The sequence below is a fragment of the Aristolochia californica genome, unplaced genomic scaffold (assembly GCF_029961685.1).
Source record: "Aristolochia californica isolate CCGP_79_NKW_82.1479 unplaced genomic scaffold, dmAriCali1.0.hap1 SCAF_2, whole genome shotgun sequence".
Taxonomy (NCBI): Eukaryota; Viridiplantae; Streptophyta; class Magnoliopsida; order Piperales; family Aristolochiaceae; genus Aristolochia; species Aristolochia californica.
This window is the reverse complement of record NW_027181881.1, coordinates 51,163,006-51,187,009: the sequence shown is the minus strand read 5'-3', so window position 1 is coordinate 51,187,009 and position 24,004 is coordinate 51,163,006. Positions and strand designations below refer to the sequence as shown.

Genomic DNA, 24,004 nt, shown 5'->3' with positions numbered 1-24,004 from the left:
GCTAGAAAAAAATTTGATTCACTAAGGAGCACCAGTGAGACTGGGGATGAAGCCATGGTGTGGCCAAACACCAAGGCCGAAGACTGTGCAAGTCCAGTGCACAACAATAGCAGCGACGGCCAAGGCCAAGTGCAATGGCACGGCCCAGAGGGGCGCACATATGGCCAGCCCGGAATCAGCTCCAGCGGAAGAAGACGTACTTACGCTTGCCAAACGGATGGGCAAGCAGCAAGGTATGCAACAATCCCAGCAACCAGCCCAGACACAAGGCAGCACGCCAACAGACATTTCTGGCGGGGCGAAATGGGGTTGGGCGCGACCAGGATTCCTGGCGGGGCGAAATGGGGTTGCTGGCGCGCGGCCAGGACTCCAGGCGGGATGAAATGGGGTTGCTCGCGCGCGACCAGGACTCCAGGAGGGCCGAAATGGGGTTTCCTTAGGACGCCAGGCGCAGGCAGGCGCTCGCGCGCGCCAAGGCCACCAAGTGCCCGCGCGCGAAATGGGGTTTCCTGAGGCGCCCGCGCGACCAGGACTCCAACCGCGCACAAAATGGGGTTTCCTCAGGACCAGGTCGCCAGGTGCCCGCCTGACCAGGGCGCCCCTGACACCAGAAACCGAATTTTCGGGATCTGGCGAATTTTTGGGCGTTTTTAGAAATTTCAAAGGGCCAGGACGGATTCTGAGCCTTCTAAAGCCCAGGGGAGGAGGCTATAAATAGGAGGGGCCTCTCCCATTGTAAAGAAGAGGAATTTCGGATTCTTAGAATTCTTTGCTCTTTGAGTGTATAGAGAGAGTTTTTAGCCTTGGCCTTCAAGAGTGTTTGGCCACCCTTTGTAATCTTGTATTCTCAATACAAAGTAGGCTTTTCTGTTCTATATCTTGGTCTTTTTGTTGTCCCTTTTGGCTTGCAACTTCTTGTGTGAAGTATCGGTGGGAAGATCCGAAGCTCAAGGAGGCTGACTAGTTCTTCGGAAGAGCTAGGCCGCACGGGGTAGATATTCCGCTGGGCTAGACGGACTTAGCCCAAATCTGACCGCGTGACAACTGGTATCAGAGCAAGCAGCATTCCATCCATAACGTCCACAAGTGGAGAAGTAGCAGCAAGAGGTATGGAAACACTCTCTGAAAACGATTTATGTTTTGGTGATTTCAAGTCCAGGCTTGTTAGCTTGAAAAATCAGCTTTCAACACTGGAGGAGTTCATACGTGACATTGCGCATGGCCTACACCCTGTCCCTAACTGCTCCCAAAGGTTTTGGACAACGTACATAGTGCCATGGCAATGATGCGAACTGAAATCCAGAGAGTGGACAGAGATGTTAAGACCATCGAAAAAGGAGTGGGGGCAAGACTCACCCTATGCGAGAGAGCCCTTGTGAATGGAGAAGGTTCGCAAGGAGGTGCTAGTTCCTGTTCTGCTGGGAGAGACAGCAGAGAGGCGCCCGATCCGGTACTGCTTTCCAGGAACTCCTAGGAAAGGCAACAGGGAGGTGCCAGTTCTGGTTCTGCTGGGAGAGACAGCAGAGAGGCGCCCAATCCGGTGCTGCTTTCCAGGAACTCCTGGGAAAGGCAGCAAGGAGGTGCCAATTCCGGTTCTGCTAGGAGAGACAGCAGAAAGGCGCCCGATCCGGTGCTGCTTTCCTGGAACTCCTGGGAAAGACAGCAGGGAGGTGCCAGTTCCGGTTCTGCTGGGAGAAACAGCAGAAAGGCGCCCGATCCGGTGCTGCTTTCCAGGAACTCCTGGGAAAGGCAGCAGGGAGGTGCCAGTTCCGGTTCTGCTGGGAGAGACAGTAGCAAGGCACCCGATCCGGTGCTGCTTTCCAGAAACTGCTGGGAAAGGCAGCAAGGAGGTGCCAGTTCCGGTTCTGCTGGGAGAGACAACAGAAAGGCGCCCGATCCGGTGCTGCTTTCTAGGAACTCCTGGGAAAGGCAGTAAGGAGGTGCCAGTTCCGTTTCTGCTGGGAGAGACAACAGAGAGGCGCCCGATCCGGTGCTGCTTTCCAAGAACTCCTGGGAAAGGCAGCAAGGAGGTGCCAAGACCGGTACTGCTGGCAGAGACAGCAGAAAGGCGCCCGATCCGGTGCTGCTTTCCAGAAACTGCTGGGAAGGGCAGCAAGGAGGTGCCAGTTCTTGTACTGCTAGGAGAGACAGCAGCAAGGCGCCAGATCCGGTGCTGATTTCCAGAAACTGTTGGGAAAGGCAGCAAGGAGGTGCCAGTTCATGTACTGCTGGGAGAGACGGTAGCAAGGCGCCAAATCCGGTGCTGATTTCCAGAAACTACTGGGAAAGGCAGCAAGGAGGTGTCAGTTCCTGTACTGCTGGGAGAGACAGCAACAAGGCGCCAGATCCGGTGCTGCTTTCCTGGAAATGCTAGGAGAAGCAGCATGGAGATGCCAGATCCGGTGCTGCTGGGAGAGACAGCAGAAAGGCGCCATATCCAGTGATGCGTTCCAGAAACTGCTGGCAGAAGCAGCAAGCCAACCATGAGTGGGTGGCGTATGGTGATGGCACGCAGACGAGGATGTCTGCATTATGGCGGTGGGAGTATGAGACGAGAACATTCTGGCTCGACGACGGATACTTCCATGCTAGCAAGCTCAGCCCAAAGCAAGCTCGGTGGCAAGTTTTCTTGGCTGAGTTTGACTTTGAGATGAGGTACAAGTTGGGGAAAGCCTATGTTGTTGGAGATACCTTAAGCAGAAAAACGGATTCTACTATGCCTTTTGATGGAGAAAAGGGCACAAGGGTATTGGCAGATATACAGCGCACAACACCAGATTGCATTGCCGGAACACGCTCAGAAACGGAATTTGTGCGTGCAGTAGAGGCAGAAGTGTGTGTGGCGCTATGCGAACAACAGTCAGTAACCTCAACGGGTGATGCGGCAAGCGGCAGACCCTTCACGTGCATCATGCGCGATGCGGTAGCGGCTGTGCGAGACAGATATACGCGCAGCACATGCGTCGGCACTTGTTTCACGCGCGATGCGGTAGTGACTGTGAGAGACGGATATACATGCAGCACATGCGTCGGCACTTGCTTCACGCGCACCATGCACGGTACGGTAGCAGCAGAACCTGATGTGGCGCACGACGCACACATAGACGCAGGAGACATGCGCTTTGTGCAAGGCGTGCCTGCGCACATGCATGACCATCTTGTCGCAGAAACGGAAAATGTGACTTGGCGATTACGAGTCTTAGCAACAATTACACATGTTAGTACTTCGTTGCTAGACCGGATTCGCACTAGATTTCACCAAGACACCCAGACCTTCAGCATTGTGCAAGCTGCAACCTTGGGTGAGAGGAGAAGACTATGGCTTGACGATGGATTGCTCAAGACCAAAGGTAATCGACTTTACGTGCCTAAGTACGCTTACCTATGGCATGACCGCTTGAGGGAATGCCATGATACCTGGTGGGCAGGACAACCAGGCCAAAGACGGACGTTGGCCTTGCTCTCTGGCCAGTACTATTGGCTAGACATGGAGAGCGATGTGGAGGAGTTTGTGTACACATGTTTTATCTATCAACAAGATATGATGAAACAAAGAAAGCCCAAAGGCTTGTTACAGCCTTTGCCCATTCCAAAACGGCCGTGGGAGTCTATTTCAATGGACTTCCTTTCTGGTTTGCGCAAGAAAGAAGGGCTTGAGTCTATCATGGCAGTGGTGGACCAGGTTACGAAGCACGGAACATTCGTAACAGTGCCAAGTAATTGTACAGCAGAGGAGGCTGCTCGAGCTTTCATGGCACAAGTGGTGAAGCACTGGGGTGTGCCCACAACGATCATCAGTGATCGTAACCCCAAATTCACAAGAAAATTCTGGACCGAGTTAATTAAACTATTGGGAATTACTCAAAAATTTTCCACTAGTTTTCATCCTCAGACTGACGGCCGAATGGAGCACATAAAGACCGAGAGGAGCGCCAAAAGGGAGAGCCCCGGAGGACGCAATACTTGGCAAAGTGGCAGGGTCAACCGGAAAGCAAGACAACATGGCAAGACACTGCCGAGTTGTAGCAATCCGAGAAGGAGGTGGCCCACTATCGCCAAGGGATGCAGACGAGGGCGTCTGCCTTATGGCGGTGGGAGTATGAGACGGGGGATGAAGCCATGGTGTGGCCAAACACCAAGGCCGAAGACTGTGCAAGTCCAGTGCACAGCAATAGTAGCAACGGCCAAGGGCAAGTGCAATGGCACAACCTAGAGGGGCGCACACATATGGCCGGTCCGGAATCAACTGCAGCGGAAGAAGACGTACTTAACGCTTGCCAAACGGATGGGCAAGCAGCAAGGTACGCAACAACCCCAGCAGCCAGCCCAGACAGAAGACAGCACGCCAACAGACACTTCTGGCGGGGCGAAATGGGGTTGGGCACGACCAGGATTCCTGGCGGGACGAAACGGGGTTGCCCGCGCGCGACCAGGACTCCAGGCGGGGCGAAATGGGGTTTCCTCAGCACGCCAGGCGCCAACACGCGTGCGGCAGGACGCCAAGCGCAGGCGCAGGCAGGCACGCGCGCGCGAAATGGGATTTCCTGAGGCGCCCGCGCTACCAGGACTCCAGCCGCGCGCTAAATGGGGTTTCCTCAGGACCAGATCGCCAGACGCCCGCCTGACCAGGGCACCCTTGACGCTAGAAACCGAATTTTCAGGATTTAGCGAATTTCTGGGCATTTTTAGAAATTTCAAAGGGCTAGGACGGATTCTGAGCCTTCTAAAGCCCAGGGGAGGAGGCTATAAATAGGAGGGGCCTCTCCCATTGTAAAAGGAGGAATTTGGATTCTTAGCATTTTTTGCTCTTTGAGTGTATAGAGAGAGTTTTTAGCCTTGGCCTTCAAGAGTGTTTGGCCACCCTTTGTAATCTTGCATTCTCAATATAAAGTAGGTTTTTCTCTTCTATATCTTGGTCTTTTCGTTGTCCCTTTTGGCTTGCAACTTCTTGTGTGAAGTATCGGTGGGAAGATCCAAGGCTGAAGGAGGCTGACTAGTTCTTCGGAAGGGCTAGGCCGAACGGGGTTGATATTCCGCTGGGCTAGACGGACGTTGGCCATGCTCTCTGGCCAGTACTATTGGCTAGACATGGAGAGTGATGTGGAGGAGTTTGTGTACACATGTTTTATCTATCAACAAGATATGATGAAACAAAGAAAGCCTGGAGACTTGTTAAAGCCTTTGCCCATTCCAAAACGGTCGTGGGAGTCTACTTCAATGGACTTCCTTTCTGGTTTGCGCAAGAAAGAAGGGCTTGAGTCTATCACGGTAGTGGTGGACCAGGTTACGAAGCACAGAACATTCGTAATAGTGCCAAGTGATTGTAGAGCAGAGGAGGCTGCTCGAGCTTTCATGGCACAAGTGGTGAAGCACTGGGGTGTGCCCACAACGATATCAGTGTTCGTAACCCCAGATTCACAAGAAAATTCAGGACTGAGTTAATTAAACTATTGGAAATTACTCAAAAAATTTCCACTAGTATTCATCCTCAAACGGACGGCCAAATGGAGCACATAAAGACCGAGAGGAGCACCAAAGGGGAGAGCCCTGGAGGACGTAATACTTGGCAAAGTGGCAGGGTCAAGCAGAAAGCAAGACAACATGGCAAGACAACAATCCGAGAAGGAGGTGGCCCACTATCGCCAGGGGATGCAGACGAGGGCATCTGCCTTATAGCGGTGGGAGTATGAGACGGGGGATGAAGCCATGGGGTGGCCAAACACCAAGGCCGAAGACTGTGCAAGTCCAGTGCACAGCAATAGCAGCGACGACCAAGGCCAAGTGCAATGGCACGGCCCAGAGGGGCGCACATATGGCCGGCCCGGAATCAGCTGCAGCAGAAGAAGACGTACTTACGCTTGCCAAACGGATGGGCAAGCAGCAAGGTACGCAACAACCCCAGCAGCCAACACAGACACAAGGCAGCACACCAACAGACACTTTTGGAGGGCGAAATGGAGTTGGGCACGACCAGGATTCCTGGCAGGGCGAAATGGGGTTGTTGGCGCGCGGCCAGGACTCCAGGCGGGACGAAATGGGGTTGCCCGCGCGCAACCAGGACTCTAGGCGGGGCGAAATGGGGTTTCCTCAGGACGCCAGGCGCCCGCGTGCAAAATGGGGTTTCCTGAGGCGCCCGCGCTACCAGGACTCCAGCCGCGCGCGAAATGGGGTTTCCTCAGTACCAGGTCGCCAGGCGCCCGCCTGACCAGGGAGCCCCTGACGCCAGAAATCGAATTTTCGGGATCTGGCGAATTTCTGGGCATTTTTAGAAATTTCAAAGGGCCAGGACGGATTCTGAGCCTTCAAAAGCCCAGGGGAGGAGGCTATAAATAGGAGGGGCCTCTCCCATTGTAAAGAAGAGGAATTTCGGATTCTTAGCATTCTTTGCTCTTTGAGTGTATAGAGAGAGTTTTTAGCCTTGGCCTTCAAGAGTGTTTGGCCACCCTTTGTAATCTTGTATTCTCAATACAAAGTAGGCTTTTCTGTTCTATATCTTGGTCTTTTCGTTGTCTCTTTTGGCTTGCAACTTCTTGTGTGAAGTATCGGTGGGAAGATCCGAGGCTCAAGGAGGCTGACTAGTTCTTCGGAAGAGCTAGGCCGCACGGGGTAGATATTCCGCTAGGCTAGACGGACTTAGCCCAAATCTGATCGCGTGACAACCAGTGCCAAAACAATTTCGGTATTTCTCATCATCCACGAAGGGGATTCATCAAGAAATCAGACCTTTTATGTTTTTAGATATAGACATCCGTGACACTTGAACCCAATACCCTACATCAAGAACCCCCTGATGTGGTGATTAAGGCAACACTGAAACATAGCATAACATTCATTAACGAATTCCTCAGATCCTAATACATGGATGGACCATAAATATAGAACTACGTACAATCAACTCATTGATAGAAATCGATAGAAAGACTACCAAAGATGTGCATTCATAGGTGAATCAGATTTACCTACAATAACAAGATTTTGTTATTTATAGGGAATTGCTGTGTAAGGGTGGTCCTCATCATCTGCATCATTCATTAGGATATGGATAAACCTAACTACTTTATACCAAAGAAGAGAGGGTGGGGAGAGAACCACAGACAGATCCGGGCACCAGAAATCCTAGCTGGATCTGCTGTTGTCAGTGACAGAAGAAATAAAGAAGAATAAGAGGAAAACAAGAAAAAGAATATACAAGGAGGTTGGGGACAATCCCCGGGGCATCTTAGCTGGATCTGGTTGCTACCAGAAGGATAGAAACAAGAAAAAGATCAGAAGGTGAAGACTGGGAAAGGGAGAGGGGTGGGGTGGGGATGTGGTCCATCGCATGTCCAGGGCACTGGTTGATAGCAACCCGATAACAGCAGTACCAGCTGCCAAATGGTGGAGGAAACAACAGGGTAAATTAGGAATTTAGAATACCAGAAGCATGTGAAAAAAATTTTGCTTCTACTTGCCAATGCTACAGTAAATCCACTCTTAATCACTCTTAACACTGGAAAGACAAACTCTAAAGCTTAGATTTTGAAACACCCTTACTCCATGAAGATTACCCCATGGTAGAGAATAATAATCAAAATGAAGAAGCTTCAGCTCAAGTGAATAAGCTCTGAAAGTGCAAATTGGCTGATGAGAGAATCTTGATAATTCCCTGAAACAAACTTAGCCCGATAAATTCATCGAGTCAACAATAATAAAAGTGGCTCAGCATCAACAATGTTTTCAGTCATAATGGAAAGCCCAGTAAAGCACTACTAACTCCAAAATAATGCCAAAAATGAAACATAGATTTGAATTACCAATTCAGAATCAGGTAACAGCAACCATCATTTTCTCATTACCACTAGCAAAGTTGTATCACAATAACCTCGGTCATGAGAAAGAATAGTTATTTATGTCATATAAACTGGCCCAGCCATTCCTAGAGCCTCTTGATTTCTTTTCCTCTTTAAATAGCCTTTTCCTTCAGCTTGAATAAATACATAAGTAAATAAATAAATAAAAATAACAATGCAAATGCAGGGTGAGGAAACTTACTCAAATGATGAAGGAAGTCGAGTAAGCCCACTAAATGGACACCAATGAACTCCCAATGGCTGCAAAAACAATTAGAAGAAATTAAAATGCAAACCTCAATGGTTGCAAGGCAATCTGAAAACATTATTACTTGCATGAATAAACCTGTGAAAAAAATAGCATTGGTCAATCAGCAATTCCTATATCATTCATTATCAACGATCAACCCAAATTCGTTAAAACAGTCAACTAATAAAGCATTCAATGCACAACTGATAATGGCAACTTTACCAAACATAAGCAGTTAAATGTCATGTAGTTGTCTAGTATGTCAGTTGATGCAAAACAGGTTAAAAACTACTACAGTTATGCTCTTCTATACACCATGAAGAACCCTACACAAATCTTTCTCTTGTGGATAATAGTGAGAAAAATGAAGCCACAAAGAAATGAAGAAGAAACAAGAGGGGCCATGAGGGAACACATAACTGGCGAAGAAAACTAAGAACAAGGCTAAGTAATTTACAAAAGTAAATTAAAAATATATATTTTTAAAAATAAAAAAGCAGGCATGAAACGAAAGAAAAAAGTAATCAAGAATGAGAAATGAACCAAATTCTTGAAATTTGTAAGAAAAAACATGTAGAAATTGCAGTTCCAAATCATTGTATTCTTAACATATAAAAGTACCATAATCCTTAAAAACAGAATCAACACAAAAACTAGAAGCAAAACGAAAATGATAAAGCATAGAAGAGAATTTTTGTAGTCAACAACCCAACATAGTTGACTTTGATGATGATTGTAATGGCATTGACAACAGTTTCAAAAAATGTAACATCCGAGTAACTGACGTCAACTGTTAATCTAGTCAGCCTCTATAAGAAAGCAATATTTTCATTTCCAGATCCTGATGCTGGTACTATTGAAATATACATTTATGTATTAAAACAAAAACACAAAAGCTATTAACTAAAACACAATTTGTTCAGCTAAATGCCAACTATCAACTCGAAGTTGGAGAGATATTTTTCAATTGGAAAAGAAAATCAAATTTTGTTGAGAGAGGGAATATATGAAGGAAAAAAACAAAACGAGAAGTCACATCCCAGACACTGAATGAACCACATGGTACCAAAAATATTTAATAGCAACAAGCAGTGACCCATCAATAACAACAATAATATTGAATGAAAGTGAACATTAGTGATCAAGCCTAACATACCAACTTTTGGTGTTATTACAAGTATGAGCAGTCACAACATAAGTTAAAAAACTACAAACATGAGCAGTAGACTTGAGAATAGGAATAAACCAAGTATGAGAAGTCATATCCAAAGGTTACTTCCATAATTGTTTTTCTTTTTAAACAAATGAAGTAAAAATTTAGATTAAAAACATATTCATGATATATTACAGAGGGAGAGGCATGCCTCATGCCTCATGCCTCATGCCTCGAACCTCTGGTCCTTCACCAAGGAGTTAGAAATGGAATTGGCACCACAGGCAGTGTGTCGCCACCTAATCTGAAGAGAGGAGCTTAACCCTACAATTTCATCATAAAAGTGCCTGAGACTCCAGAGGAGGAGGGCTGCTAAAGTAACCAACTAACAGCAATCGCCAGCTCCCCCTCAACTATCAATGGATTGCTGAATTTTTTCAAAGAAAAACCTTAAATCAGTAACAACGTCTCTATTTTCCACCTCCTATATGACTGCTGGACCTGAAAAGACGAAGGATGATCATCCACTACCCCTCCAATACCAGCAGGCCCATGATTCCTGTAGAGAAACAAGGAATTGAAATAATGAAGTGAGGAAGAGAGAAGAGAAGACAGGAGAAGGAAGAAGAAGATAAAGCAGCGTGAGAAGCTGCATTCATTAGGAGTTGAAATCGACCCCTAAATCCTTTATAGTGCTCAAGTAAAAAGAGGGACAACAGGACAAGAATGCCCCTTAGTACATGAGTTTATAATAGAATAAATATAAGAGCAACAAAGTGAAAAAAAACATAATAAACTAGAACATCAATATCGAACAGCCCCAGCTTGTTACAAAGTATCATATGCTCATGTTTCCCAAGAGTTTTAATAAGAATGTCTCAGAGGACCTCACATATGGCATAACAATCTTTCCTTGGATAATGTCATCTCGAATAAAATGACAATCGACTTCAATATACTTCGCCCTCTGATGAAACACCAGCTTGTTTGCAATGAATATAGTTGCCTGATTATCGCAACTCATGACCATAGGATCATGACTTGAAGTCCCATTTCAACTAAAACTGATTGTATCCACATGAGTGCACTCACTATGTGTGTCATGGCTCTATATTCTACTTTTGCAATTGATCTAACCACCATACCTTATTTCTGACTCCTCCAACTGATCAAATTACCTCCTACATAACAACAATATCTGGTTGTAGATCCTCTATCTGATCTTGACCCAGCATAGTTAGCATCAAAATATGTCAAAACATCAATTTTATCATGTGACAACTACCACAATCCTTTTCCAAGAGCTCCTTTTAGATACTTCAAAATTCGATAGATAGCTTCCAAATGTATTTTACATGGGGATTCCATGAATTGATTAATCACTCCTACAAAGGAATGTTTGGTCCCGTAACTATAGCATAGTAACTTCCCGACCACACATCTATATTGTGTTTTGTCTCTAAGCTCAAGACTAGTGTCATCATGAAGGGCATTATTAAATTCCATAGGTGTCTCCACAAGGATGAGCACCCAACAATCCACATGCCTTAAACATATCCATCACATACTTCCTCTACGAAAAAACAATCCCTTTTTGACTTTGAGCTACTTCAATTCCAAGAATATATTTCAATTGCTCCAAAACCTATGCCTTGTAGATATATTTTAGCCTCCTAAATCCCCTTAAAATTATTTCTTGATAATACAATGTCATCCACATACACAACTAGGATACAACCCTTAATTGCCTCTTAAGTACAAACATATAATGACTACAATTGCTCCTAGAAAATCCGAAGTCCATAACCATTTGGCTAAAACCATACACTATGATTGTTTAAGACTATAAATAGTCTTCTTAAACCTACACAATTTCTTTGTCTCCCCCTAAACAACATACCCAAGAGGTTGTTTCATATAGTTTTTCCTCCAAATCACCATAGAGAAATACATTTTTAATAATTCAAATAGAGGTCTAGCAAGTGGTGAGAATGTCTCAGACAAATTAATGCCAAAAGTCTGAGTGTACCCTTTTGCAACCAACCAAGCTTTGCATCACAATAATCCCATATGCTCTATACTTGGTGTACACCCAACAAAAGCCCACCACAATAGTAAAACTTGTAGGTACATCACAAGACTCCACGTCCCCCTAGAAACCAAAGCATCCATCTCTTCATCCATAATATGTTTCTACTGAGGAAAGCTAAAGCATCCATCTCTTCATCCATAATATGTTTCAACTGAGGAAAGCTAAAGCATCCATCTCTTCATCCATAATATGTTTCTACAGAGGAAAGCTAAAGCATCCTGCATTGAATTAGGTATAGAAGACATAGACAAGGACATGGCGAATGATCTGTTGGATGGCAACAAGGAATTGAAAGACAAATTTTGAAGTAGGCGAAAAGTAATTGACTTTTTAGCTTGTTTAATGACAACCGATAAGTCTAAATCAGATATAGTAGGATCTGCTGGTAAGAAGGATGATGGTTAGTCCAAAGAAGGAAGCTCATGAGTTTGGACATCTAATGCCAATGCACGTTGCCATCTTCTAAACACATGTAGCGGCTTTTGGGATGAGCCTAAGGTACCTATACTTGAGACATCCATAACAGCCATAGGAAAAGGGTTATCCACATGTACATCAAAAAAAGATGGAGACTAATAAGGGAATACAAATTACGGAGTATGTTCAAAGAAAGTCACATTGACAAACACATATATTTTGCAAGTGACAAGATCATAACATTTATAGCCCTTTTCATTATGAGGATAACATAAGAAAACACACTTGAAAAACTGAGGAGATAACTTATCAGTAAAGTGACTAAAGGAATGAACAAAACAAGTAGACCCAAACACAGGTGGTAGAATATAAAATATTTTGCAATGAGGTTTTAACACGTGTATGGGAAACTTGTCCTGTAGAACATATGATGGCATACATTTGATTAATGTTGATTTCGAAGGCTAACACATAAACACAAGAGATCTCAAGGGAATGAGAGAAGAGAGGAATTCTAGCTCTTGGGAGAGAGGAGATAAGAAACCAAGGGAGAGAAAGAAGAGGAAAAGAGAGAGAGAGATGTATAAGGACGAATTTGAGACAAGAGGAATACCAATCACTCAAAGTACGACAATAAAAACCCACTTAGGGCTACCAATGAAAAAATTTCAATAGACTTCAAAACACCCATATGAAAAAAACTAACCTAAGCAACTTAACTAGGGGTTGGCCTAAAAGGGTAAACGAGAGTAAAAAAAAGTAGTAGAAGAAAGCCAACCAAGTAAAAAGGTAATGGAGGATTAAAGGAAGAGAAAATAACTACCACCATAATAAGAAGGAATCTTTAACAACAGTACTGAAATAACTTAACAAATTTGACCAAGTATGACCCAAGAGGGAGATAAAAAATTAATTCCTCTATGAACATGATGATTAAGAAAATTTTGTGATGGAACATAATAATGGAAACTTTATAAACATAAGACTTCTCATATAAGACAATTACTTTTTAACACAACTTGAGCAATTTAGAAACAAAATATTCATGAGATAAATTCTGGAATAAGAGAGATTTAAGACACTAATATTTGGAATCTATGGTTAAGAAACAAGACTTTCTAATTCAAAATTTTCAATTTTGTCGAGAAGGAAACTAAACTCATATACGGAAAGACTTATCTTAAGGAAACTAATGTGAAGTAAGATCAAAGAAAAAAAACTTTTAATGAAGGAAAGATACTTAAGTTGTTAAAATCTTGACTAGAGTTTGAAAACAAATAAGAAACTTAACCAATATTAGCAACTCAAAAAGTGAAGAAAAATTTGGTTTAAATTAGGATTTTCACATGCAACAGGATACCTATATAACCTTTGATTCTTCCAATGAGGATCTCTCTCTAGAAATATCAGATCGGGAAACGGTTTATTGGGATACAAAGTAGACTCACATAGCTTTTTCTGAGATATAATTCTCAATATAAGTTCTCAGTAATTTTGGTATAAATCATTCATAAAGTTGAGGCTTTCTGTAGCGCCACTCTGATACCATGGTGATTTCTAGGGCCAACACATGAACACAAGAAACCTCAAGGGAAGGAGAGAAGAAAAGAAACCAAGGGAGAGAAAAAAGAGAAAAAAAGAGTGGTGTACGGACGAATTTGAATCAAAAGGAAGAGGTTTTTTGTTGTTACTTGAAACTTTTCTACTACTTGACCTTTGCTATTTCAGATGTCGATTTCTCTTTCTAAAAAAAATTGATTGTAACAATTCTTTTTTTGAGTTGGAAACTAGGCAGAAAAATCTTTTCAAAGGTATGTAATTTGCTATGTGAAAATTATGGTAAAAGAGTGCCAATGAAAGACAAGAATTGAGAAAGAAGACTAAAGGGAAAAATAAGAAACTTCTTTTTCTTTTTCTTCTTCTTCGTCCCTTTTCTTCTCCATATTCTTTTCCTTTTCCATGTCAGATTTTTGCCCTCTCTGATCCATGTTGATTTCTAGGGCCAACACATAAACACGAGAGATCTCCAGAGAAGGAGAGAAGAGAGAAACTCTAGCTCTTGCGAAAGAGGAGAAAAGAAATCAAGGGAGAGGAAGAAGAGAAAAAGAGAGAGAGGTGTAAGGACGAATTTGAGCCAAGAGGAAGAGGATTCAATGCTCTACCCCATGCATTGAGGTTGTATTTATAGTTATAGGAAAATGTTTACAATGATTACAATGCCCATAAAGCTACATGTTTGAAAAGAAAAAAGATATAAGAGGACAAATACCAGCTTGCATAATTATTATTATATGTCATCTCTATGGAAGTTCTCCTTATTTACTAGCCATACCACCCTTACACACATGGGTGTCTTTTAACAATTAAAAAACATGAAGTTAAGACTGCATCACTCCAAAAAGATTTAGGGACATGCATTTGAAACAACAACAAACATGCAACGTCAAGTACGTGTCTATCTTTCATTCTCCAACCCCATTTTGTTGGTGTATAAATACAAAAAAAATTGTGATCAATACCATGAAAAATCACAAAATGAAGTAATCCTATGATTAAAATATTCGAGACCATTATTTGTACGAAAGGTATGAATAGAAGTGACGAACTATTTTTTTATTTGATGAAAAAACTTAGAATACATTAAATACTTCTGACTTCTCCCACAAAAGGTACACCCAAGTAACCCTACTAAAATCATCAATGAACGAGATAAAGTATTTAAACCAAAATGACTAGGTACTCGACACAAGCCCCATACATAAGAACAGACTAACTCAAAGAATCGAGAACTATGACTAGGACTTGCTGGAAAGCTAACTTGATGATGCTTCCCCTTTTTGCATGATTGACACTTAAAAGAAAGGTCAGTTGGCAAAGAAGGAAAAGATTGACGAAGCTTAGCTGGTGACGAATGTACCCAACATAGATGCCACAGTTACATGGAGTCATTTGTTGCACATGCCACTACCTTTGGAATAGAAACATCATCTAGAATGTAGAACTAGCCTTTTTAATGTCCCAAACTAATCATCCTTTTTTTTGAGAAGTGTAAATGTATTACGAAAGAAAAAGATTACAAACCTTGAAGCTAAAGAGGCATTTCCTCCACAACAAGGTGTTGGAGGGAAACGCCTTTTTTTGCTAGAGCATCGGCTAAGTGATTAGCTGATCTTGGAACATGTTTCCAAGTACAATGTAAAACAAAAATTAACTTAAAGATTTCTTCAAATAACTCCCAATGACGCCAAGGAGGTTTGGATGGCTTTGTGCACCAGTTGATAATGACTTGAGAATCTCCTTCAACTAAGAGAGCACCTTCCTTTTTTTGCTTGAAAAGTTTCAGACCGTTGTACAGCCCATATAATTCCACGCTAGTAGAGTCAGATACACCAATTGGGCCCGCATATGTGAAGATAAGATTGGCTTGTTCATTGTGAATAACCCAGCCAAATCCAGCCGGTCCCGGACATCCAAGAGCACTTCCATCAAAATTTAGTTTAAAGTGCCCAGGAGGGGGTTTGGACCATTCAACCATTTCAGGGGTTCTTTTCGGATTAGACATACCTGCAATATTTCGCCAATTTCCTCGCATGTTTGTCCCTTTCAAGTTGTAGAATTCTTTGCGTTGGAGAACCCAAGAGATTACTTGACCGATAATTTGATCACAAAGAATTTTCATTGGAAGAGCTTTCTGATTGAATTTTCGATTATTTTTTTCTTTCCATAAATTCCACGCAATGTGTCCAACACAACAAGAGATTAAATTTTTTCCCAACTTTGGGAGATGAGAGCTAACCAAAGTTAGGATGGTGTTATGTAAATCTTGCGATGGGCAGTATAATATTCCGATTTTATCCATCAATTTTGTCCAGATCTTATGAGCATATGCACAGTGTAGAAGCGTTTGATCTGTTGTTTCAGGAGATGAATTACAAAACGGGCATTCTGGGTTAGGAACATTAGTGCCACGTCTTTGTAAAGCGTCAGAGGTTAAGGCTTTCTTGCGGCATATCGTCCAGATAAAGAACTTTACTCAAGGAGGAATAGGTAGCGACCATGCAAAGGCAGCAGGATATGTTGCTTGGGGAGTCGGATACGAAATCATATGGTGGTACGCAGAAGCTGTGGAGAACATACTTTGTTTGTTCGGCGTCCAGATGAGTGTATCAAAAGAGCTTTTTAATGTCACTTCAGAGAGCAATTTGACCAGGCTAGTGGCTTCCAGTGCTTCAGAATCATTCAATGCTCGCCTAAGATGTAGATTCCAGCCACCCGAAGGCTACCAATGGTCAGACACCATCGTGCTACGAGACCTTGACAGTTGATAAAGACATTGATGACTATCCTTTAAACAACTTGAGCCTACCCACCAATCCGTCCAGAATAGAGTTTCTTTTCCGCACCCAATGTAGCATTTGACGGCAGACTTGAAGGTTAGTAAAAATTTGACAATTTTATTCCAAACAAGTGATAACTTATAAAGCCTTCCCCTGTCCATCCACCAGCCATGAACTGTTCGGGACTTCATTTTAACCATTCTGCACCACAGCAGATGGGGTTGCATGTTGAATTTCCAGGTCCACTTCATGAGCAGTGCCTTGTTTGTGGTAGCAATGTCCCAAATCCCGAGACCCCCCATTATAATTGGTTTACAGACATCTCCCCATTTTACAAGATTAAACTTTTTTCGCCTTTTGGCCCATCCCATAAGAATCTTCTTTTTAAAAACTCTATTCTATCCCGAATAGATGCAAGACAATGATACAAGGATAAAAAATAGGATGGAATACCGTGTAAGCAAGATTTGATGAGAACCAACTTACCAGCTTAGGATAAAAATTCTCCTTTCCATGAAGCGAGACGCTTCTAGAGACGCTCAACAACCGGGAACCAGGAGTTCTTTGTAGGCAATAGTGGAGTCAAAGGCAAACCCAGATATATGCTTGGAAAAGACGCAACCTTACAACCCAGATATGTGATTGGAAAAGACGCAACCTTACAACCCAGATAATTTGCCATCGAATTGAGAATAGAGGATTCAATGTTAAATCCAAAAATTGAAGTTTTCTCCCAGCTAATCTTTTGACCAGTGGTCAATTCAAAGATGTTCAATACAGCTTTCATGTGTTTGACTTGTCTCATGGACCCTTCTCTGAAAAGGATAGTATCATCAGCATATTGTAAAATAGGAACATCATGGTTTGGATCAGCAAAAACAGGATTTAGCCAACCAAAATGTTTTGCAAAACGGATCATAGAGGTAAGATATTCTCCTACGAGAGTAAAAATAAATGGAGATAGAGGGTCTCCTTGTCTTATCCCCCTAGAGGCTTTGAAATAACCACGAGGTTTACCATTTACCAAGACGGAATAAGAAGGAGAGGAAATACAACTCCTCATCCAAAAATTCCATCTTGTGCCATAACCCATACGGTCAAAAAGATAATCCACAAGTTTCCAATCAACCTGGTCAAAGGCTTTCTCAAAATCAATTTTCAGGACAAACCTTGGAAGGGATGATTTTTTGAACGAATCAAGGAGTTCATGATTAATTTCCTTGTAAAGGACTGCTTTCAACCGATTAGCCAAGAGACACCCAATAATTTTATATGAACTGGAAGTAAGGCTTATGGGACGGCAATCCTTGGGTAACTTCGAATTTTTTTTTTGGGAATAAGAACAATAAAAGATGCGCCGATCCTAGAATGAGTTATACCCACTTGGTGAAAATTGTGAATGAAGGCACAAACTAATCATCTTTGTTGTCTACAAATCCTGAAAGACACATGAAGTGGGAGAAAATGTTACAAAACAATTTAAAGACTTGGTAATATTACTTACAGAAGCAAGTTCATAGGACAATGGGGAACAAATAAGACAGACATCAAAGACATGTGAGGTGCAGCATGAATAGTACCTTCTCCCTACAGGGAAAGTGGAACCACCAGCCAATGTAACAGTACAATAAAACGAGATGGAAAAATAAAATCGAATAAGGTTGACATACCTAACATGTGTGTGGATGTTCCTGATTCAATAATCAACGAAGGAGAATGAGACACACTCAATTTTTGCATACCTATGCTTGCCATAGTGGCACTTACAGTGGAAGAGGAACTAGCGTCTTTGGAAGTAGAGGGTGCAAGTGTAATGGCCAATTGGCCCAGTCATTTTAGAAGTTGTTGAATCTCATCTTGGGGGCTAGTATAAGCTATTGTCTCTTTTTTTGTAGCAGTAGTATTAGTCCATGTTGGTTTACAAAAAAATTCCAAACACCTATCCGAAAAATGATTAGTTCAACCACATTGGATGCATTTTTCTATCACCATGTCCACATCCTTAAGCGAAAAAAATTTCTGCCACAACCTCTACCACTTTCTCCACGACCACGAAGGTTCATACTTGTTTGGGATAGAATTGAGATTAAGGGCAGTTGCATCATCTGTTCTATTATCCTTCTCACTTTTCGTTGCCACAACACCTTCTACATGAACTACATAGTTGAAAGCTTGTTCAAGTGTTGATACATGATCATTTGCCAACAATAGAGACCGGATAGCATCATATTCCAGTCCAAGGCCATCAAGTAATTGATAAGTTATGGAGTTTAATCAACGCCTGACGCTGAGTCGGTATCGACCTTCACGGTAAGATCGTCGTGGGGGTTGGAAGGGGGGTGGGGAGCCTCCGAAAGGTCCATGAGATATTGACTGTTGTTTCATTAAGGGTAATTTGGGGATTTTCGGTTGCCCTAATTTTCTCTTTATATTTGGGGGCGTTGTTATTAGGGTTTTATCATCATCACGGAGAAGGGCTTTGAGTTGCAACCCAAGAGAGGTTAGAGAAAAACACCTATAAGTGTGTGCGATTTCTCTTTGTAAACTATTTCATGCTGCAGCGGCGGAAGACAAGACGTAGTCTCACCTTGAGGCGAACTTGAATAAATCTAGGTTAGAGAAAAACACCTATAAGTGTGTGCGATTTCTCTTTGTAAACTATTTCATGCTGCAGCGGCGGAAGACAAGACGTAGTCTCACCTTGAGGTGAACTTGAATAAATCTTATTGTATTTTTTTGCTTGCTTTTCCTTCTTCTGCGATTATTATTATTGCTCTCGTTAGTTTGGAATTAGGGCGTCTAATTCATAACAAGTGGTATCAGAGCTTTGGTTTGTGATTGAGAGCAATGGCTTGTGGAGAAGGATCGGCACTAGGAATCAACAAGTTTGATGGTATGGATTTTGCGTTTTGGAGGATTTGAAGATTATCTATACAGTAAAAAACTGCATTCACCACTTTTGGATATGAAACCAGAAGACATGAAAGATGATGAGTGGAATCCTCTTGACAAACATGTGTGGGGAGTAGTCCAGTTAACACTGTCGAAGAATATTGCTCACAACATGGCGTCAAAGAAAACCACAGCGAGGATGTTGAAGATTTTGTTCGACTTGCTTGAGAAATTTTCTACAAATAATATGGTACATTTCATGAAAAAACTCTTCATTTTAAAGATGACGAAAAATACATCAGTGGCAACGTATTTGAATGAGTTTAGCACGATTGTAAATCAATTGACCTCCATTCAGATTTAATTTGATGATGAGGTCCGTGCTTTAATTCTTGAGGTGTCTCTACCAAATTGTTAGGAGCCTATGAGGGTTGCGGTTAGCAACTCTGTAGGCAATAGGAAGTTGATTTTTAATGATGTTCGGGATACCATTCTTGCAGAGGAAGATCGTAGAAAGGACTCCAGAGAATCGTCGACATCTAATTCTGCCCTAAGTGTCAATACCAGGGGTAGGAACTTTGAGAGGAATTCCAACAAGGGCAATAGTAGAGGAAGTCAAGGAATAGAAGAAGCAAGTCCAAATTCAAAAGGAATATTGAGTGCTGGAATTGTGGCAAATCTGGTCACATAAAAAAGAAATGCAGAGCACCAAAGAAGGATGAAAAGAAAAGCGATGCTGCAAATGCGGTGACTAAAGAGGCACAAGATGTTTTACTCTTGTCTATTGACAACCCTATTGACTCTTGGGTGTTAAATTCAGGAGTTTTTTTTACACCACCGCACATCGTGAGATCATAGAAAATTATGTTGCTGGAGATCACAGGTATGTGTATCGTGCTGATGCAGAACCTTTGGATATTGTCGGTATTGGTAATGTCAGTTTGAGGATGTCAACCGGATCAGTGGAAAATTCACAAGGTGAGACATGTACCAAAACTGATGTCCAATCTGATCTTAGTAGGGCAGCTTGATGACGAAAGTCATAATGTGACTTTTAATGGTGTTGCCTGGCAAGTCACAAAGGGGTCATGGTTGTTGCACAAGGAGTTAAAATTAGAACTTTGTACATCACTTCCAGTTGCAGATACACGTTTGCATTTGTTGATGCTGTTACTGATTTTGATTTGTGGCATTCTAGGCTCGGTCACATGAGTGAGAAGGGCATGAAAGTGCTTAAGTCCAAAGGAAAGCTACCAGGGTTGAACACCGTAAATAACAATTTGTGTGAAGGCTATATTTTCGGCAAGTAGAAAGGGTTAACTTTTTTAAGGCTGGAAAAGAGCAAAAGACTGCGAAATTGGAGTTAGTTCACACAGAAGTGTGGGGTCTTTCAACTGTTACTTCCCTTGGTGGTTCTAACTACTATGTGACATTTATTGATGATGCAAGTAGAAAGGTATGGGTTTATTTCCTAAAAAAAAAATTTGATGTCTTTGATACCTTCAAGAGATGGAAGGCAATAGTTGAGAGTGAGACAGATTTGAAGGTGAATTGTCTGCACTCAGATAATGGGGGAGAATACATAGATGATGATTTCAAGCAGTATTGTGCTAATAATAAAATCAAGGTGAAGAAGACCATTCCTAGAAAACCTCAACAGAATAATGTGGCTGAGAGTATGAACAAAACTTTGAACGAGTGTGCTAGGAGCATGAGATTACATGCGGGATTGCCAAAGATGTTCTGGTCTGAGGCTATTAGCACTGATGCCTATTTGATCAACAGAGGTCCCTCAACACCATTGGATTGCAAAATATCAGAAGAGGTGGTCTGGAGCGGCAAGGAGGTAAACCTTTCTTTCTTGAAAGTTTTTTTTGTATTTCTTATATTCATATTGATTATGCTATTAGAAGTAAACTTGATGCTAAATCTAAGATATGTTTCTTTATTGGCTATGGTGATACCGAGTTTGGTTATCGCTTATGGGATGACCCAAGTCGTAAAGTTATCAAGAGCAAGGACGTGATCGTCAATGAAGGTGTCTTGTATAAAGACAGATTGAGAACAGAGTTTGAGAGCACAAATGATGAATCCAAGAAGTCAGAAGTGATTCAATTGAGAGATCATCCAGTTATTGAGATGAAGAATATTGCTTAGGAAGACCAAGAAAACATATCCCAGAAGTAAATCAAAACATTCCTGTGACTAAACTCAGGATATCAACCAGAACTAGCAAACCACCACAGAGGTACTCCCCTGCACAATTATATTTTATTGACTGATAAAGGTGAACCAGAGAGTTATGAAGAAGTTGTACAAGTTGATGAACCAACCAAGTGGGAGTTGCCCATGAGGGATGAGATGGCCTCACTGTTATCCAATCAGACATGGCAATTGACTGAGTTACCAAAAGGGAAGAAGGCCTTACAAAACAAATGGGTGTACCGAATAAATGATGAACATGATGGCATCAAGCGGTACAGTGCAAGACTAGTGGTAAAGGGCTTTCAACAGAAAAAAACATTAACTACACTGAGATTCTCTCCAATAGTGAAATTGACTACTATTAGAACAGTGTTTGGACTAGTTACAAATGAAGACCTGCGAGTAATTGGATGCAAAGACACCCTTTCTTAATGTGATTTGAAGGAAGAAATATACATGATGCAGCCACAGGGTTTCAAAGCACAAGAAAAGGAGAAAATGGTGTGCAAACTTCAAAAGAGCTTGTATGGTCTTAAACAGGCTCCAAGACAATGGTATAAGAAGTTTGACACCTTTATGAGTAGTAATAGTTTCTTGTGGTGCCAGGTAAATCATTGTTGTTATGTGAAGAAGTTTGATGACTCCTACATCATTCTATTGTTATATGTTGATGACATTTTGATAGCAGGTTCTTGCAAACAAGAAATATATAAGTTGAAAAAGGAGTTGTCCAAGAAGTTTGCAATGAATGATTTGGGTGCTGCAAAAAAAATCATTGGGATGAGGATTACTAGAGATATTGATGTCTTGAAACTATCACAAGAAGAATATGTGAAGAAGGTGTTGAGCAGGTTCAACATGAACGATGCAAAATGAGTGAGTACTCCTTTGGTTAGTCACTTTAGGCTATCTAAGGAGCAATCACCTTCTACAGAGCAGAAGCGAGCCTACATGGCCAATGTGTCTTATGCTTCTGCTATTGGTAACCTCATGTATGCCATGGTGTGCACTAGACCAAACATAGCTCATGCAATGGGAGTTGTGAGCAGATATATGAGTAATCCGGGTAAACAACATTGGGAAGCAGTGAAGTGGATTCTCAGGTATTTGAGAGGCACTGCAGACACAGCCTTATGTTTCAGAAAGTCAGACTTAGGATTACAGAGTTATGCAGATGGTGACATGTCTGGAGACATTGATGGCAGGAAGAGTATCATTGATACAACGGTTAGTTGAGTCTCGAAGTTGCAGAAGATAGTTGCTCTTTCCACCACTGAGGCGAAATGTCGTCGTGACTGAAGCCAACAATGATATGGTATAGTTGCAGTCTTTCTGGGAAGAATTAGGTCTCAATCATGGGAAGAATGTGTTGTATTGCGACAATCGGAATGCTATTCATTTAGCAAAGAACCATGTTTATCATGCCAGAACAAAGCACAAACAGGTGTGTTATCACTTCATTAAATCGGCTCTTGAGGATGGAGTATTAGCACTTGAAAAGATTCAAGGGAATCAGAATCCGACAAATATGTTGACAAAGACCATTACGATTGAGAAACTAAAGTTGTGTGTAACTTCAGTTAGACTTCTCTCTGAGGATTGAGAAGTTGTTGCCACTACAAAGGAGATATTGATGATGGATTAGTCTCCAAGTGGGAGATTGTTATGTTGTAGAGCCTAATTAATGCCTTAGGCCGAGTCGGTACACGTGTCGACCTTCGCAGTAAGGTCGCCTTGTGGGTTGGAAGGGGGAGAGGAGCCCTTGAAAGTTCCACGATATATTGACCGTTGTTTTATTAAGGGTAGTTTGGGGGGTTCCGGTTGCCCTAATTTTCTCTTTATATTTGGAGGGCGTCGTTGTTAGGGTTTTATTATCATCACGGAGAAGGAGAGTCGCGGCCCAAGAGAGGTTAGAGAAAAACACATGTAAATGTATGCAATTTCTCATTGTAAACTATTTCATCTTCATAATGGATTACTGAAACGGCGGAAGACAAGACATAGTCTCACCTTCAGGCGAACCTGTATAAATCTTTTTGTATGTTCGTGCATGTTTTTCCTTCTTCCGCGATTATTATTATTGCTCTTGTTAGTTTAGAATTAGGGCATCTAATTCCTAATAGTAATCTAGCCACCTAAATCTAATTCTTCTCCCTACAAAGTTTTATCAACATTAGTAGTAAATTTACTATAGAATCCCTGGCATTTCAGTAAAGTAAACTATAATGGATCAATCTCCTCTCTGCAGACTAAAATATTTTGCATATAATTCATACATTTTATGAGAGACTACTTTTCTGAGACAGAATAAACGCAAGAGTATTTCACCATAGATTTTGATGTCCCACAACTAGTAACCTGATGGTTAAATCTAGATTCCATATTGTTTACCAACCAGGCAATTACTTGATTATCCTTTGCCTCCTAATCCTCAGTTACAAGATCGAAAAGATCTTCTGATTTTGCCTTTCTTTTTGCTTTTAGAAACATAAGTACAGACCTAGACCAATTCACATAATTTTGTCCATTCAACTTCACACAAGTAATCAGAATGGAATGGGAATCTTACTCTCGTGACTTTCAAGAGGCTTAATAGGACCAACAATCTTACCAGATTCAGCCATTATCTATTCTCAACAACTAAATAACCTAATCCTACCTGCACAGATTTCCTTTTAAGTGGGCCTCAAACACACCAGATCCAAGGCAAAAAAAATTCCAACACTATAGAGATACTATCAATCCAACTATAATAGATTAGACTTCTTCTCAACCACTCAAACAATATTAGAATATAAACCAAGAACAGCAGCGAGATGACGCCGAATG

The 24,004-nt window shown here is 42.0% G+C and overlaps 1 protein-coding gene across 1 annotated transcript in view; it reads right to left on the bottom strand.

Annotated features, from left to right (window-relative positions):
• LOC137957290 (E3 ubiquitin-protein ligase IPI1-like) overlaps positions 1–24,004 on the bottom strand; it is a 30,766-nt gene that overhangs the window by 2,123 nt on the left and 4,639 nt on the right. The window contains exon 3 of the mRNA XM_068805048.1: positions 8,032–8,090. Coding sequence (XP_068661149.1) covers positions 8,032–8,090 — 59 coding nt within the window. The remainder of the gene's footprint in view (positions 1–8,031; positions 8,091–24,004) is intronic.